The 17,126-nt window shown below is 45.1% G+C and overlaps 1 protein-coding gene across 3 annotated transcripts in view; it reads left to right on the top strand.

Moving 5' to 3' along the window:
• Positions 1 to 17,126, top strand: part of FRMPD2 (FERM and PDZ domain containing 2) — an 878,187-nt gene that overhangs the window by 341,919 nt on the left and 519,142 nt on the right. For all 3 annotated transcript variants that reach the window (XM_069611181.1, XM_069611182.1, XM_069611183.1), the window contains 3 exons: positions 680 to 751; positions 838 to 1,012; positions 3,193 to 3,343. In XM_069611181.1, the coding sequence (XP_069467282.1) occupies positions 680 to 751; positions 838 to 1,012; positions 3,193 to 3,343 (398 nt within the window). The remainder of the gene's footprint in view (positions 1 to 679; positions 752 to 837; positions 1,013 to 3,192; positions 3,344 to 17,126) is intronic.

Consider the following 17,126-nt stretch of genomic DNA (forward strand, 5'->3'; position numbering starts at 1 on the left):
TGGAAATATATCACTTTATTGTGGGCTATACACATCTAAGTTTAAAAAAGATCTATGTGGGTGAAAGCTGTGTAGCCCAGTTAAAGACTCCCCATAACCTAGTATTCTGAAACATGGTAGACAACGAACAAATTTGCTCTGAGATATTCAACGTAGTGCTCTGTTGTGTTTTAAGAACGGTACTTCGTTATATGTGATTAGCTCTAATCTCAGTATTCTTTATCACTCTCCAGATTTAATTTAATATTGTTTAAAATTACTTTGTCCTAATCCACAGGATTTTCCTCTTACAAATCCTTGTTGAGGTTTTCTGAATGTTATCCATCTTTTTTCTAGATCCTGTCTCAGTATTCCATGAAGTGAGTCTTATCATTATTCATTTATACGAGGGCTCAAATGTACTATGTTGATGCCTGTTGAGCCCACCTTCTTTTGCCACACACAGGGTCTAACTAATGGAAATCGTATCATTCATAAAACCTTAGCCCAAGAGGTCCTGAACCTATGGTTAGTTTTCTTCTCCATATATTCTTTGTGGACCCATTTTACTGAGAACTCAACATCTAAGACTTTCTTTTCCCAAATTATTTTCCTAAATGACTTCATTAAATGATATCATATCCTACTTGGCGATAAAGCACATATAATTCCCTGTCACATTTGTTAATTCCTTCCTCAGTTTTCACAGCCAGAGTTTGTCTTGATGTCTGGAGAGCCTGCAGTGACCTTGGAATTACCCAGATCTATTGTGGTAAATATTGATACAATGTCGTGATCACTACATGCACAAGTGATGGTTTACTGAATTTGATACAGTAGACGTTTTCTATTTTTCAGACTAAGAGGGGAAAGTCTTATTTATCTCAAAGAAGCCTCTATGTCATTTTACCCAGTGGGCAGTGCCTGGATGTAAATTGTGATGTCAAGTCCAAGGCCAGGGATGTCTTTGATATGGTAATGGCACACGCAAACCTAGAAGAAACTTTCTACTTTGGGCTGGCATCCATGAAAGGTGAGTGTGTCCTTCATGATATGAAACCACATTATGCGGTGTGTGGGTAGTGTGAGTAAACAGCTTACCTTCCATGTGGCTGCCAGCACTGCCTGATATAGAGTTTTGTAAAAAGGAAGCTCTCCCTTCTCCTTTTTAGAGAGTCCAAGGCAGATCCTTCAACTGCACTCATCAGACGCAGAGTATTTTGTCTTTGTGTTTGAGGCCCTTCTTCAGTGACCTCGTCATCCAGTGAGTCTAGCACATAGAGCACCCATTCTCTAAAGAATAGTCATGCTCGTACGGACAGTGGTTAATCTGTGACACACACTGCCTTTAAAGACGGTTTTTATCTACAATTGTGAACTCTATGGCACTGTGATTTACCTGTTGATTTTGGTGGGGTGGATTACACAGATGCATTAAATGAGTTTGTAGTAGTGCATGGGGTGAGTCAACGATGTTGCCCAGGTTTCCAAATGGATTGTGGAAACAGTGAGTGCTAGAATCTATTAGATGCATCCTCTCAGGATCACGTCAGTTCACTAGATGATACCCATAAGTGATCAGAGAAGAGGACAGAGCTACACTGTGTGAATTCCTGGTTGCACCAGGTTAGTGTGAGTATTGAGATACACTATGAGTTCTGAATGGATCCTGAGTACTTAAAGAACTACATTTCATGAGTTCCTGATTGAATGTGTCAGTTAGTGATAAGGCCGGCCAGTAGGACTATGTGTGAGCTCCCAGTTAATCCACAAATGAGTAAGAAGCCACATCTGGAGCATTAAACCTTTCATTACTCCCACGATCATCTGTTCAGCATTTAAGTCATTGTCTTCCCTTAAACTGATGGTGGCAAAAGCCTTGTCACAGGTGCCTAAACTTCACCCGTGCCCCTTATACAGCCATTTTATATGCCACAGTATGCCTGATCTCTAGTCAGCACTAACATGACTACATTACCGCCATACTCATGGTACTGTAATGTCTAGCTCTCCAGACTGTTATCCATTACACATCACTGTGCATCTAGGCTACTCGAATGAGAATTCACACACAATAGCCACAATGTGATTTGACTGGAGACCAAAGAAAGACAAAACGGTGAAGATTAAGAGTCAAACCCCCGTGATCTACATCCCTGATCACTGCATCACATTCCCTTAATAGTTACTGCCACACTACAGAATTTACTGTAAGGCTGTCTTATCACCCAACACTCATTGACTCACCTAATCCTTCTCCTCCTCCTCTCCCCCACTAATGTTACCAGAACTATTGTAAAGCCACTCAATCAGCTTTATGAATGCCCCAGTTTACATCTGTAACCATCCCCCATGTCTCTGTGCATAACCTATGCTTATGTAATGTAAAGTGCATTAATGCGAGGTTCCTCCGATACAAATACCCCCAAAGAAAAACATATGTGAAAGTAAGTAACATTAAACCTGGCAAGACTCGTGGGATCCCATGAAGGTTAAGTCTTATAGCTCTCAATCATGTGCTTTTATCAGCTGAAGCTCTACTCGCAATTTTCCAATTGCCTAGCCCATGCTATGTTTCTGATTTGCATACTTTATCTCCCAGAAGATAAGGCACACTCCACTTCCTATTAATTCATCATCACCACTGGTTTAACCAAGGCAATTACTCTTTTGTAAGTTGGATCCTCAGTTGAACTCCCTGTGGTGGAGACACCAGCTAACTTCTTCAAAATGGGTTTCTAGAAGATGAGTTGAGATGACTGGAGACTGTTAGACCCAATACCTTAAAATATGGTTTATTTTCTTGCATGACAAATGGAGGACTTGAGATAGCCGATTCTCCTGTTGCCTCTGTTGCTTGTTGGATAATGTTCACTCATATCTGTCCTCTCGGTATACTTGTAGCTGCTTGAGATGTGTGGCCTTTTTTGTGCCTTGCAATGCATTGGGATACTCCCCGTATAATGACTGCTTTTTTTTTGTTCAGTGTTTTCCAATAGGCGTACTTCCTACTGTGCACATAAAAGCATTTACTCAATTGCTACAACATCTAATTTCTGTTTATTCTGTATCGAGTGAAGCTTTCCATAACCCATCAGTCTGGAGGTTTCATCCGTGCTCCCCATTCGAGATGTTGTTTCTAGATGTTTATTCATGATAATAAATCATAAACTTTGTGCCATATTCTCCCGTTTTGCTTTGCTTTCCCTTCAGACAAAGAGTTCTTCTTCTTGGGTGAGGAAGATATTCTGTATAAAGTGGCTCCTGATGGCTGGGCTGACCAGGCCAAGAAGAAATCATCCATCATCAACTTCACTCTATTTCTAAGGATCAAGTTTTTTGTGCACAGTTTTAGTATCCTCCAGTAAGTGTTGTTCTGTGGGGGTTGTATGTCAATAATATGTCCAGGCATTTGGTGTCATCGTTGTGCACACAGCATCATTTCTCTCTGCTGAGTCCAGCAGTTCACATGTTCTTGCTGTAATGATCATACTCCATGGGTATTTTTCTATAAAAAAAAAAAATATATTTCATTACTTAGCCCAGGCAACATCCCTGTGTCACACGTCAAAAGAAAGAGACAATGGGCCTCATTATAAATTGTGTGGAATGGGTTTGACGGCGCTGGTAATGGTGCCGGCACGGTTAAACCCATTCCGCACAATTACGAGGTGCCCTTGCGGGACCCGCTCTGGACGTCTGGTTTTTCCAGACGTCCATAGCGCTTTCCGCGAGGGGACCAGGGAGCTAACAACGGGCCCATTCGTAATGGGCCCGTTGTTAGCTCCCTCCGGGAATGGGGAAGGACCAGGCCCGGGTTCCCTGAAGGAGGAAATACCGGGCCCTCCATACTCGGAATGGGCCGGTATTTCCCCATTCAGGGAACCCGGATCCGGACACGATTTTGGAGGCAGCCATGCCCTTACTAAGGGCATGGCTACCTATTAAGGGCATAGCTACCGCCAAAGTCGTAAGTCAATATGTTCAGTGCCCATTTATTTCAGGAACACTGAATATATCCCTACATTGTGTGAGACACCAGAAGGTGTCTCACCCACTAGTCTCCGGGATCTGTCACCCAGATGGCCAGGACACAGTCATCGCTTTTGGATCAGGTTCCTGAGGGTGGACCAGTGCGGGAGGATCACGTGGGTGAGGGATCTTCAGTGAGTGGGAGTGAACCGCTGCATTGTGAGACGCGGTGTCACCTTCGCTGTAACACCTTTACCCCATTCTACCAGGTAGGATACATAGGGACTCTACCCCGCCCTTTCCTACATGAACACTTTCACATGGACAGCCCGCTCTGGGAGAAAACAGACTAACACCTGTCATGAACTTCAGATCACGCCCCTTTTGGACCTCCTGGTCCTTGTCTCAACGGGGCTTACATTCTGTACTACTTCCAACATGACCGTCCTAGAGTTGAAGCCCTTGCTCGCTCCATGCGCTGAACGCGGCGTGATCTATTTATAGACCACACCTTCTGCGGCTCCGCGCGTCTCAATGCTATTGCAGAGTAGCCCCAGACGTGTGTTCGTAGCTCGCAGTATTGTTTCCTTTGTCCCAGTGCTATTACCCGCTCCTGACCCTTTCCCCCTTCCTGGTTGTGAGCATTTCTAGCCTTTCCCAGACTCCCGGATTCCTGGACTCCGCGCTCCCGGAACTAAACGCAACCTGGAACCAGACGAGACTCGAGCGGCGCTGTTCAAGATCAGGAACGTTCGTAAGAAGGCAGCGATCGAAGACATCGGCAAACTCCGGACCCAGGTGAGAAGGGGGGAACTCCTTGACAACACCTGAGCAGTATACCTGACATGTCCCAATCGAATGGTCCGATGAGGTCAGGCAATTACTGGCCATCCCACACACCTGACTTCCGCTAACCTTCCCCACAGGGATAAAAGGCAGGGCACGAAAACACACTCTGAGCGAGGCAAACACACGTGGAAATAGCAGCTTCAAGACGGCAGCTGAATGAGGGTCGAAAGACGGTGAAGTACAGGGGGTTTGCAAGGATGGAAATTCCTTTGACCTTTCCGGCAAGAAAATTTTACTTTCATGAGACCTCGAGATTGGACAGCTTAAGGCTACAAAACCAGTCCGAAGAATCCTGCATTGTGTTTCTTAGGTACACATGCTCCTCCTACATGAGTAATCGAGTCGGGGAGAAGCAGCAGCCGCCATGGTACCTTATTTGGCTCCAAGAACAGAGTAGCAACAAAGAAATCAACACGGCCGGTGAGTTGGAGAGACTGATACCAGACCGCCGGTCTGTGTTGAAGCCAGGGTTGCAAGCAGCAACATTGTATAACGTGTGCTGGAACGAACATTGTTAAAACACGTGTGATGAAAGATGCAAGTAAAGTTAAACTGCTAATGAATGCTTGAACTTTGAAAGGAAAGATGCAATAGCGTTCACAGAGGGTCTGGCACAGAGTGCGTGCTCAATCTAAGGTCTCTGTAAGGTATGCAGCAGAAAAGTGGCAGAAGTGAAAGTTAAAGAGTTGTATGGAGAAAGAATTTGTGAATCAAAGTGGTCCTGCAATGGGTCAAGCAAAACCCATCACACAGTCAAAAGTCTTTGATTTTTGATACAGAAAGGAATGATTGAGGGAGGCCAATTGAGAAGAAAGGAAAGATTGGAAAAGGAGATAAAGTAGTCCGAGCCCGATCGCGGGAGGCCAATTGAGAAGAAAGGAAGTGTTAAAGTGGGTCTGAGCCCGGTGGAGGGGGACCCCGGGTGAACAGTGAATCGCCCGAGAAATTGTTGTACATATGGAAATCCTGAAAAGTAAGGAACGTTACTGTTTGTTTGTCGCATCAGACCCTCTGTAATAGGAAACTTTTAATGGAAAAGAGACTTTGGCAGAGAAGGCCCTGATACTGAGGTTTTGAACTGCATCCTCGTGCTAGAGAAGCCAGAGTGTGTGCTAAGCTTGAGTGTGCCCCCTTGTCCCGTGCAGAAAACGTTGGAAAGGGAAGCCAACGGCTCAACTATCCTGAGATATAATTTCTTGAACACTTTTCTTTTGCATACGATTGTTTCCCACACCATGTGTATTTAGAAGTAAGGACTGGCAATAGGTTTATTAGTATAGGCCTTTTATTTTGATAAGACTCTACTTTGACTGCGTTATTATTATTTGATGGTCGAATCTTACTCCCATCTTTAGATTTAGGATTAGGCAGGTGTTTTTCCAACCCATTTTGAAAGTTCAATAAACACCCTTGAACTGTGATCACTTGTGTCTGTCTTAACTGTTTGATATCATACCTTCCTTACAATTGCCAATGGGTGATTTAACCATACAGTGCTTGCAGAGGATGTGTTCCCAGCACTTCATCTAGATAATGTGATCTGGAACATTGACGATGCATTCCTACAATGTCATTTGTTTATGTGCCACTGGTGATGTGTTCCTACAGTACCCATAGATGAAGTGACTCAATAGTGGCATAGATGATGTGAACCTACAGTGCTTATGTGCAATGTGACCCTCCATTAACTAGGGTTGATGTGTCCTACGGTGGCCTTGCATGATATGTCTCTTTAGTGCACATACATGGTGTGACGTTTTCTGGCCAATGGGCTATGTGACTCTACAGTTTCAATGGATGGGATGACTATACAATAATCATGGCTGGTGTGCCCTTACAATGACCATGGGTGATGATGTTGCTATCGTGTTTATAGGCAATATGACACTGCAGTGCATTTAAACGTTGACTCACAGCTGAGTCTATAGGCCATTTTTCTGGTAATCATTTTAATCAGTTCTGTGTTTTGTGTTAAATGTTCATAAATAATTTGTCATGGAACATCTACCGTTCATTTGCTTCATGGATGTTACTTGTATATGGGTTTTGTGTCTATGGATCACCCTAACACAAAGTCTTGTAGGGTCACCTTGACAAAGTAGCTTGTTCTAGGACCATCTTACCACTGGCCACATTTTGCAACAATCATTTTATCATGGGTTATGTCCCCAACTGACATCCTGTGATATGGGATACATATAAAGCAGTCTTCATATAGTGTGTCACTTTTCTGAGGGTCCACTCCACTCGATATTGGTTGTGTGTCCAATAGTCACCTTCCTGTGGGTCAGGTGACTGAGGACCACATGACCCATAGGCGGGTGGGCCACCTTTGGACATGTGTCCCAATGTCAGCTTACAATGGGCCGTGGGTCTGAGGATCACCTTACCATAAGTTATATGTTTAATGGTCATTGTACCATGGATAATTTTTTCAACAGTCATTTTACAAAACATTGGGCCTCATTTGACTGTGCCGGTCCGGAAACACCGGTGCAGGTAAGCCTACCGGCACCAGTGTTTCCGGACCGGCACAGTACGACTCTGTGGGCTGGTGCCGTCCCGTCCCGCCAGGTCAGACCTGACAAGGGGAACGGCACCCTCCCGCACAGTTTAACGGAAGCACCGGCACTGTTGTTAACGGTGCTGATGCTTCCGTGGTCCCCATTCCCAGAGAGTCGTATAAAACTCCATGGGAATGGGGACTTACAAAATTACCGGCGCCTGATTTCCCGGCCACCGGAGTCGGGATGCCCCGGTGTTACCGGGAAGTCAGGCTCCGGTAATACATTACGGGTCTGGCGGCAACCTTCGGCTTTACTGGCACAGTTACCGCCAGAACCGTAATGAGGCCCATTGCATATTCAGTAATTTCCCAATCATGGATCATGTTTTATAGGGTTACGCTTTAATTAGTTATGTCACCGATTGTTGGATTGCCAACGGGTCATGTGTCTAAAGGTAACTCTACCAATGGTCTTGGGTCTGAGGGTCACCTCACTTTTAATCATGTTTCTCCGGGCCAATTTACTGACGATTGTGTGGTTACTTTACTGTCTATCCTGTGTTTAAGAGATGCCTTTTCATGGGTCATTTTTAAAAGCGTTTAACTATGGCTTCCGATAAAAAATACAATTTGAAAGCTCATGAGTAAATTTGGTAGGCATTATTTTTTATAATATAACAAATACGTTAAATTGCCTGAACCCAAACTTGAAAATTTACAATAGCTATATGGTACCAGATCTTGAACTTTCTTTACAGTATTGATGCTTTGCAATGGACTATAACACTTTGGGAATCCTTTTATAGCAGGTGCTGCAGCATAGCAAGGTGTAAAAAAACAGCTGCATAGCCGTTTATGCCGTGCTATACTGCTACGGCCGGCCGATTTTACACAGATTTTGAAAGCCAAGTGGACGATAAGATATGTTTCTGCCTCGTGCTCCCCAAACCCACCCAACCCCTCCCAGACTGAAGATCCGCTTCATTTTACGTCTTCATGTGATGTTCATGCTGGCATAAACCTAAAGTGATCCTATGACATCCACCCGCAATTAATACCGGCATAGGAATCCATTGTAAATGCAGTCTGCAAAGAGAAATTTGCAGGTAGCATTTACTTTTTTCTTTTTTTTAAAGACAGAGGGCCTGATTTACTAAAATGTTTTAACATGGGAAAGTTTCGATGAAAACTATTTTGTAAATCAGGCCCAGAGAGTGAAAGTGAAGAGTAAAGATGATTTCGCCTGGTTTTACACTTCACCTTTAAACCCTGCCTTGTAAATGTTTAAACTTGAATGCAGCTGCCCAACAACATGTAAGTGCTAATGTTGACGAACCCCTGCAAGCAATTAGCATTTTTCATAAAATGGCCCCCTCCGTGTTTTATTACGTATTTTCATGGCAACTGAACTCTCAAAATCATGAGTAGAGCAATAACTGAGGAGCTTTAAAACATCTTTTCATATTGTGTTGTAGGAACCTCATTACCAATATAGCTTATTTCAAGAATTAGTGATATTTATATTTTTTAAAACATTCGTTTTTATTTGCATTTGGTCAAGAAACAAACTTCAAAATATATATCTTTACACATGACAACTCCCTTGGACCCCCACCCTACTCTCTGTCTCAGTGTGTTCTGCTTCCAACAAACTTCCAAACAGTACTTAGTCTCAGGAAAGCTAGCGAAAGTGACAAAGTAAAGAAACTTGGATTCACTCCCCCTTCTACATTCGGGTACGGCGGTTACAATCCCCTTGCTCCTCTCCCAATGGCTACGCACCACTACCCTCCATCTTATTTATCAGAAGGCCCCATTCCGCCTGAAGGGATGTTAAACGGTCACCCCCTTCAGTTTTGGGCTATCGCCAGTCATCCGGCCCTCAGCGTAGCCTCCCACAACCTAGGCCGTCTGTATTCCTCCCTGTCCTTAGCCGGTACACCCAAGAGCATCTTGAGTGGGTCCATGCTCAACTGGGCCCCTTAATGTCTTTGATCCAGCTTAGAGGTTCCTGCCAAAAAAACGTGAATCCTGGGATAGCGCCACCACATGTGAGATAGGGAGCCCACTTGTCCACAGCCCCTCAGGCAGAGCAGGAAAGCTCCCACAAACATTCTCGACATCTTCAGAGTATCCAGATGCCAGCCCTGTATTAGTGATACATTTTACATCAACATGTTTCTGCAAATATAGTTGAAGGCCTGCATCAGGTTCACAAATGTTTATCAAGTTGCCTTTCCCTGTTTGAAACATGTACCAGCCACCTGCCTTCTGTAGTCCATTTTCTAATAGTCGCTGTTTTTAATTGAAATATTTTGGTATTGAAATCAGGGTTACACAAGGTTTTGCCCTTGTTCAATACACAGGCCGATCGTATCAATAGTATTTTATTTCCCAGCCAGGGTTTGAAAAGAGAGCAGATAGGAAAAAAAGAGTATTTGTGCACTAACATACTAGGCAAGATGTAAAAGAAAACTCTGATGCTCAGCGTGTAGCTAAAGTACAGAAACATACCTTTAAATATGACTTTAGAGATTTGAGTTTATGAGGTTTTCCTAGTGGACTGCCTCATCGTTACATAGCTCCCCTTTGAAAGACTGGAGGAAACCAGTTATATCTCCCAGATTCCATATGTATTCTCAGACATATTTTAAGAGTAAACATCCTGCCCATTAGTAAATTCCAATTCCAGAGTTCATATCTCACTCTCAAGGCACTACTCAAATACCAGTTTTAACAATTTTAAAATCTATTTATATTTTTTGTTCAGCTCAGCAGTGCAGGCCGAGTCAGATTATGCAATTGTTAAATACGCGTTCCATTATTTTGTTGCTGACAAATAGTTGGTCTTATTCCTGGGAAAGAAAGTCCATGTTTACGGCATAGACAACATTTAAGTTACAAAGAAATTTGGAGTCATTGCTCTTCTTTTAACATCTTCCATTCTACTTCATAGAAAGATCTTCTCTGTAAATAATTAGCTCCAAAGATGGTCTCACAGTGCACCAGCTGTTTTCTTTTTATGAAGTGTCTTAGCTTTTTCATTGTTTTCAGTTTGATTCTTTCAGTGCACTCTTTTTTTCTGGTGTTATCCTTTTGTGTTATGTTCTTATTAAAACACCCAAAATATAGTTATATGATGAAAAACAGTTATTGTTTGTCTGTTTAGTGCCTGGTGTTGGTTGTTTCATCCACTCCAGGCATGAATGCAGTGCGACATGCAGTGCTTTGGGAGGAGGATACCTCCAATGCAGTGAGCAAGAGCACACCTCCCAATGGATGTTGTCATTAGTGAGTCAGATCCTAAGCAACCCCTTCACCCTTGACTCTGCACCCTCCACCTAGACAGAGACCGATACGTGTACCCTACTGGGGGCAATACTGGTAGGGCTGTGAGATAACTATATATTAGCAGAACTGGGTCCTCCCCCTTGAGACAAGTGCTTTAATATATGTGTTGTGATGTTTGGGAGGGGAGGCTCTCTACAGAATGATGCACCGCACATTCTGGGTGTGTAGTAGTGTGGAGAAATCTGTGGTGAGAGAGGTAGAGTTCATTATTTGAGCTGTAGTGCAGAATGTGTATTCTGGGATATGTAGTTATGTGGGGATTCTCTGCTGAAGGAGGCACAGTGCGTTCTCCGAAATACACTGAAGAGAGATCACATATGCTTGTGATGGCATATGTATTCAGTGAGATAGAGTGCATTCACAGACCCACTGTCCTATAGGGACTACTATGCTGAGTGAGGAAACAAAGTGACAAAAGATCTTGTTAGACCTCTGTATTAAGGGAGGCTGACAGCCTTCTGGGATGAGTAGTCATCTAGAGATTGTACAGAATCAGGCATAGTGCATTCTAGGACATGCTCCATGTGTGGTTGCACTGTTCTCTGTATAGTGTAATTTGTAGTTGCACATTCTGATGTACTGTAGATTGGCACTATTTTAACAACTGCAAGTGACTTTTGTTTATAATTGGTGTGTAAACTCTCATGTAACTGGGGGCACCACAGGGCCTGGCTTGCGCGGCTACATGCTTGTCCCCTGAGTTAACACCTAGAAATAAAGACGCATACACCAGGGTAATAAAGCCTTTATTTAAAAGTGTAGTGTGTGTTAATTTATGTATATGTCCTGTGTGTGTGTTTTGGAAGAAACCATCCAGCCCATAGATGGATGGAATGATAAAGGAAAAGAAAAAGAAGACAGTGTAAGGAACGCATGATGGCAATAGTAGACAGACACAAGTGACCACAGTTCAAGGGTGTTTATTGAACCTTTTCAGGGGTGTGATAAACACCTATCTAAACCTAAATCTGAAGATGGGAGCAAGCTACAACCATCAAATAATAAAGAAGGCAGTCCTAATGGAGTCATGTCACTATAAAAGGGGCCAATAATAAATAAACCTGTTGCCAATCCTTACTACTACTTACAAATAGTGTGGGGTGCAGTTTATGAAAAAGAAAGAAGTGTTCACAAAATGATAAGTCAAGATACTTGGGCCGTTGGTCTCCCTTTCCCACGTTTTTAGCACGGGGCAAGGCGGTTCACACGAGCGAAAACTCAAGACCTTCTGTGTTCAAGTCTCTTTACTTCTCACCAGTCTCTTGATGCAGAGGGCATGCTGTAACAGAAATGACACGCACATGTTCTCTTTAGCGATCACAGTATTCACTTTGGGTATTCACCCTGGATCCCCCTCAGCCGGGCTCAGATCATTTTCACAAACAAAAGGTTCAGCGCTGGACCCCCCTCTTCCGGGCTCAGATCCATTCAATGTTGGATCCCCCTCTTGTGGGCTCATATCCATTAAATGTTTGATTCCCCTTTTCTGGGCTCAATTCCGTTCACTGTTGGATCCCCCTCTTCTGGGCTCAGATCCCTTTACCAAAACAAGGTTCAATTAGTCTCCCACAGCCGGGCTCAGACCAATTGGATTTACTTTATACTTTCGAAGACTTTCGAATGTGCACAGGGTTTAGCAAGGACCGTTGCATGACCACTTTGATCTTAATATTTCTTTCACACTCAGCATTAGTTGGATACCTAACAAAGATTTTCGAAAGAGCACCTGCGTGGTGCCGGACCACTCTGTGTATGGTATCTTTTCTTCATTTCCACATAGTTCAATTCTGAAGTTCAAGTACTTTTTTCTGGCTTCCAATTACAGTTATGTCGCTCATTCCAAAACGCTTCATACAATGGTCCCTTTATACAATGTTGCTGCTTGCAACCTTGGTTCGAAGCAAGAGCTGGTTTGGTATCAGTCTCTCTGACTCACCAGCTGTGTTTCTTTTTCGGATGCCGCTTTATTGTAGGAGCCAATGATAGTACCCTGGCGGCAATCACTCCTCCCCGCCTTGGTTATCGATGTGGAAGAGCCTCGGATACCTTTTGACACAATGTGTAGGTTTGATCAGCCCTAGTTCCTTGTCTTTGGTTTCTTACTTTCCAAGGCTGGTAGAAGTAACCGTTTTCATAGGTCAAGGTTGCTTCTCTTCTTGCAACCCTCTCCGGTCTCGCCATCTTCCTCCTTGTATTAAACTGCCATCTCAGAACTGCTGTTTCCTTGTGTCTTTTGCCTCGCTCAGAGTGTGCTTTCGTGCTCTGCCTTTTATCTGTGTGGGAAAGTGTGATGAAGTCAGATGTGTGTAATGATCCGTAATTGCCTGACCTTGCCTGACCGTGGTGTTGGGACATGTCAGGTATACGGCTTTGGTGTTAGTCTGTTGTTGCTCACTGTGAAATGTCAGTGAGAAAGTGTTTGTGTCAGAAAAGGGGCAGAGGTTGAATTCCTAGGTACCCTACCTGGTAGGATGTGGAAAAGGTGTTACTGGGAAGGGGATTCTGCTTCTCACCCTCCAGTGTCCTACTTCCAATCCCTGATGACCACTCATCCAGGTGATCCTCCCCCACTGGTCCGCCCCCAGGAACTGGATCCAAAAGCGATGGCCGTGTCCTGGCCACCTGCATGACTGAACCCCGCGGACTAGCGGATGAGACACCTTCTGGTCTCCCACAACAGAAACAATAGAATAGAACTCCCCTGCCCAGGAATGAGCTGGGCAGGGGAGAGAAAAGAATCCAAAGAGGATTTAAAAAGAAAAAACAGTTGAAGAAAGGCATGTGGGGAAGTGAGAAGAGATAAGAAAGGGAGAAAGACTTACCAGCTGGGTCTCCGCCCCGAACAGCGCCCCAGGACCTAATTCCTGCTAATTGCTCCAGGCCGCGCATGGGGAGTCCCCCAGAGAGTGTTCCAAGGGGGCTGAGTGCTTAAGCAAGGGGCAGCTCGATCACCCTAGGGCAGTGCTGCCTTTTGGCCAATCTTTGGGCCAGACCGGTCGGGCCCAGTGGAATCCATGGCCCAGGCAGCTTGTTAGGTGCTCCCTGGGCCAACAAAGAACAGCCCGACCCAGATTGTGTGCAGGGCGTGGTCCAGACCAGACTGCCTGGCCGTGCCCCCTGATGGCCCACGTCATGGCCAGTGAGGTGGGCCCTTCATTGAAGTCCTCCCGCGCTGTGTATTTAAGGCACAGCCTGGGAGGTGAAGGAGGGAGTGATGAAGCCTGCTCAACCCATGAGGGTGGAGCAACGAATACTGAAGTCCCGGGTTAGCCTTGACGGCCAACCTGGGTGAAGTGGAAGGAAGGGGAAGTCCCAGGTTTCTCTGTTGAATGGGCCAGGGGAAGAAAAGCCCCAGGCCACCCAGTGGAGCAGCCAGGGTGAAGATCGCGGCCTGCCCCCTGTGTCTAATGACGCATTGCTGAGGAGGTGTACCAGAAGTAGGCTGTGTCACCCTTCTGTGAGCATAGCGGCATCCCCTGTTGCCATGGGAATGCCACCCAACCCAAGACGACCGCGGGGAGCATGGCGGTGAGCGTGGCAGCGTCCACATGACAACTGGGACACCGCCCAAAGCCAAAATGGCACAGCAGGTGCAGCAGTGATGTCGGTTGGGCCCCCCAGCCAACAGAGGCCACCTAGAATATATAAACAATGCCATTGGTGCGGTGGTGAGCGTTGGTGGGTCCTGAGCTAATGGGTATGATGGTGAGCATCGCGGACACCCACTCACATAGGGGGCTACCCAGGACTGTAAAAGAGCATGGGCATGTGTGGTGAGAGCGGGTGGCTCCATGTGGTGGACGGGCCACCCTGAAGAAAGAAGATGGGCAGGACCCCATCATGTGTCATCGGGGGACAGGTCCCATCATGCAACCAGTACCCAGCCAGTTTCTGCCAGCCCACCATCCAGCATTGACTGCAGCCGGCTAGCATCCAGCCTTGCTACCAGGAGCAGCCTTGTACCAGCTCGCCAAGAGCCAGCGCTACCAGAGACTTATGTCATATATGTTGTGAGTCAATGTATATATGTATGTCTAGTAGTATCTATATATTTCAGTAATGTTATGTAGGGTAATTGGTATGTAGGAGGAGTGTAGAGTTTTAGGGGAAAGCTAAATAGGGTTACGTGTTAAGTAGGGGTAGCACACTATATAAAAATGGGCATTATTTAAAATGTATTTATTTATTTTTGCATTCATATCAGTGCACAAAACCCTCAGGCATCTAGGCGCTAGTTACAGGAAGTGCACAGTACAGTTCGTAAAGTACTAGTGCAAGCATGTTGGTTACAGTCGAAATAGGTGTGTGTATACAGACTGACAAAGCCTCGCCTCATGGGTTAGGATGAAATTACCAAAGTAGAAAAGTCCTCCCACCACAAGTCTGACCCACATTTATTTGCATATTTAATCGTATATGTGGGGGGGGGTAAAGTTAATAAACATGTATAGTTATAAGGTGGGGGGGTCTCCCCCCCACATATATATATATATATGCAAAAAAATGGGGTGGTCAGACTTTTCAACTCTGTAATTTCACGCAAATCCTCGCCTCAGGTTACGGAGGGCTACTTAAGGCATGCAGACGAGCATATGAGACAATGTAGGACATATACACATGCAGCACAGGGCTGAGAGTCAAGATAGGTATGTTGCAGGACAGGAACATATGCAGCACAAGGCTGAGAGTCAAATAGGTATGTTGCTGGAGAAATACATATGCAGCACAAGGCTGAGAGTCAAAATAGGTACGTTGCCGGTCCGATACATATGCAGCACAAGGCTGAGAGTCAAAATAGGTACATTGCAGTTCAGATACATATGCAGCACAAGGCTGAGAGTCAAAATAGGTATGTTGATACATATGCCGCACAAGGCTGAGAGTCAAAATATGTACCTTGATACATAGGCAGCACAAGGCTGAGAGTCAAAATAGGTATGTTGATACATATGCCGCACAAGGCTGAGAGTCAAAATATGTACCTTGATACATAGGCAGCACAAGGCTGAGAGTCAAAATAGGTACGTAGAGTAGAGGTACTCTGGCGTGAGGTAGCAGTATAGTGTGGCGGCCTGCCTTTGGCCGCCTAGCGAGATGGGACCAACCACAGAGGCCATCCTCTGGCCTCACACTCCATGTGAGTGTGTTACCTGAGTTAGGTAAGGGTTCTGTTGCATCAGGCTCACCTTAAGCGTCCCTGCACCCCCTCCAAGAAAGGGTGACATGACTCAACAGGTCCCCATCTAGTTGAAGCTCACGCCAGGGGGAAATCTAGGGGAAAAAAGAGAATATAAGGTATAAAGGTATAAGTGGTTTCATTAAATAAAGAGTGGTCCGTGTTGTTATCCCTATCAAAGTTGCTCTGGTGTCTGTGTCCCTTAGTGATCAGAGAAATCAGGATGTAACCCATCTCCTGTTCTCAGCAATATTATTTAGCAGGTGCAGCGCTCCTCCCTACCCAGCCGGCCGGGGGCTTGGATGGTGGTTTCCATGGGAACTGTATCTGACCTAGGCCAGGATTGGATGCTTCACGGCTTGGGTTCGGGCTGGGAAACAGGGGCTACACCCAGTTGACACTGCTGTTTCACCAGTTTTGCTAGCTACCTCTGCACATGTTTTTTCCTGGTAACTGCTCTGGATTACAATAGGGCATTGCCAAGTACCTATAACATATGTACATAATTATATGTTTTATCATTTACACTAAAGCCCCAAGAGGTCCAGGGAATGGCAAAAGTGGCGCTGTATGATAATATAACAATTAAACCATTTACTCTACACACAGTGCATCGGTAGTGCATCCACAGCACAGATCAGTGCAAAACTAGTCATCGGTTATTGCAACTGCTCCTACTGATGTTTAGAAAGCTTTCTGCACCGTCCCTTTCCAAAGCAACAAGACGATAAACAAGCATTGGAAAAACAATAGTTTTGGTATTTGCTGTTCATTGCAGTTTGCATTTATGCGCACCAGTTTGCAAGGCCGAGAGTGCAAAGGTGTGAGGGAGGATGGCAAGGGGTGCAGGTGTACGAGAGGCCGAGAACAGCAAGTAAGAGAGCGAATGAGAGAAACGGTGCAAACAAAGCAGGATGCCCGCGAGTGGCAGTGATGGTGAGCAAGGGGAGGTGTGTGTGAAGGTAAGAAACAGAGCAAGAGTTCCAGAGAGGAAAGGTGAGAGAGAGAAGGTTAAGTTGCGAGCAAAGGTGAGAGCGAGAGAAGATATGATGAGGGTGCAAGGATCGATACATGCAATAGTTTCAGTGTGAGAGAAGATGAGCGAGGGAGAGACTTGTTACGGAGCAATATGCAGAGCTGTACGCATGCACGAGCCTCGTTCCGGTTCGCGCATGCACCATGAATAAATGGGAAGCCTGTGCGTGCCAGTTGCCGCCGGGACTCCGAAGCATCAAGACGTGTTCGTGAATGTTTGTGTGCAGGTGCGTGCTTGTGTTAAGGGGCAGCCTGGGG

This window comes from Ambystoma mexicanum, chromosome 8 (genome assembly GCF_040938575.1).
Source record: "Ambystoma mexicanum isolate Mex_15411 chromosome 8, UKY_AmexF1_1, whole genome shotgun sequence".
NCBI lineage: Eukaryota > Metazoa > Chordata > Amphibia > Caudata > Ambystomatidae > Ambystoma > Ambystoma mexicanum.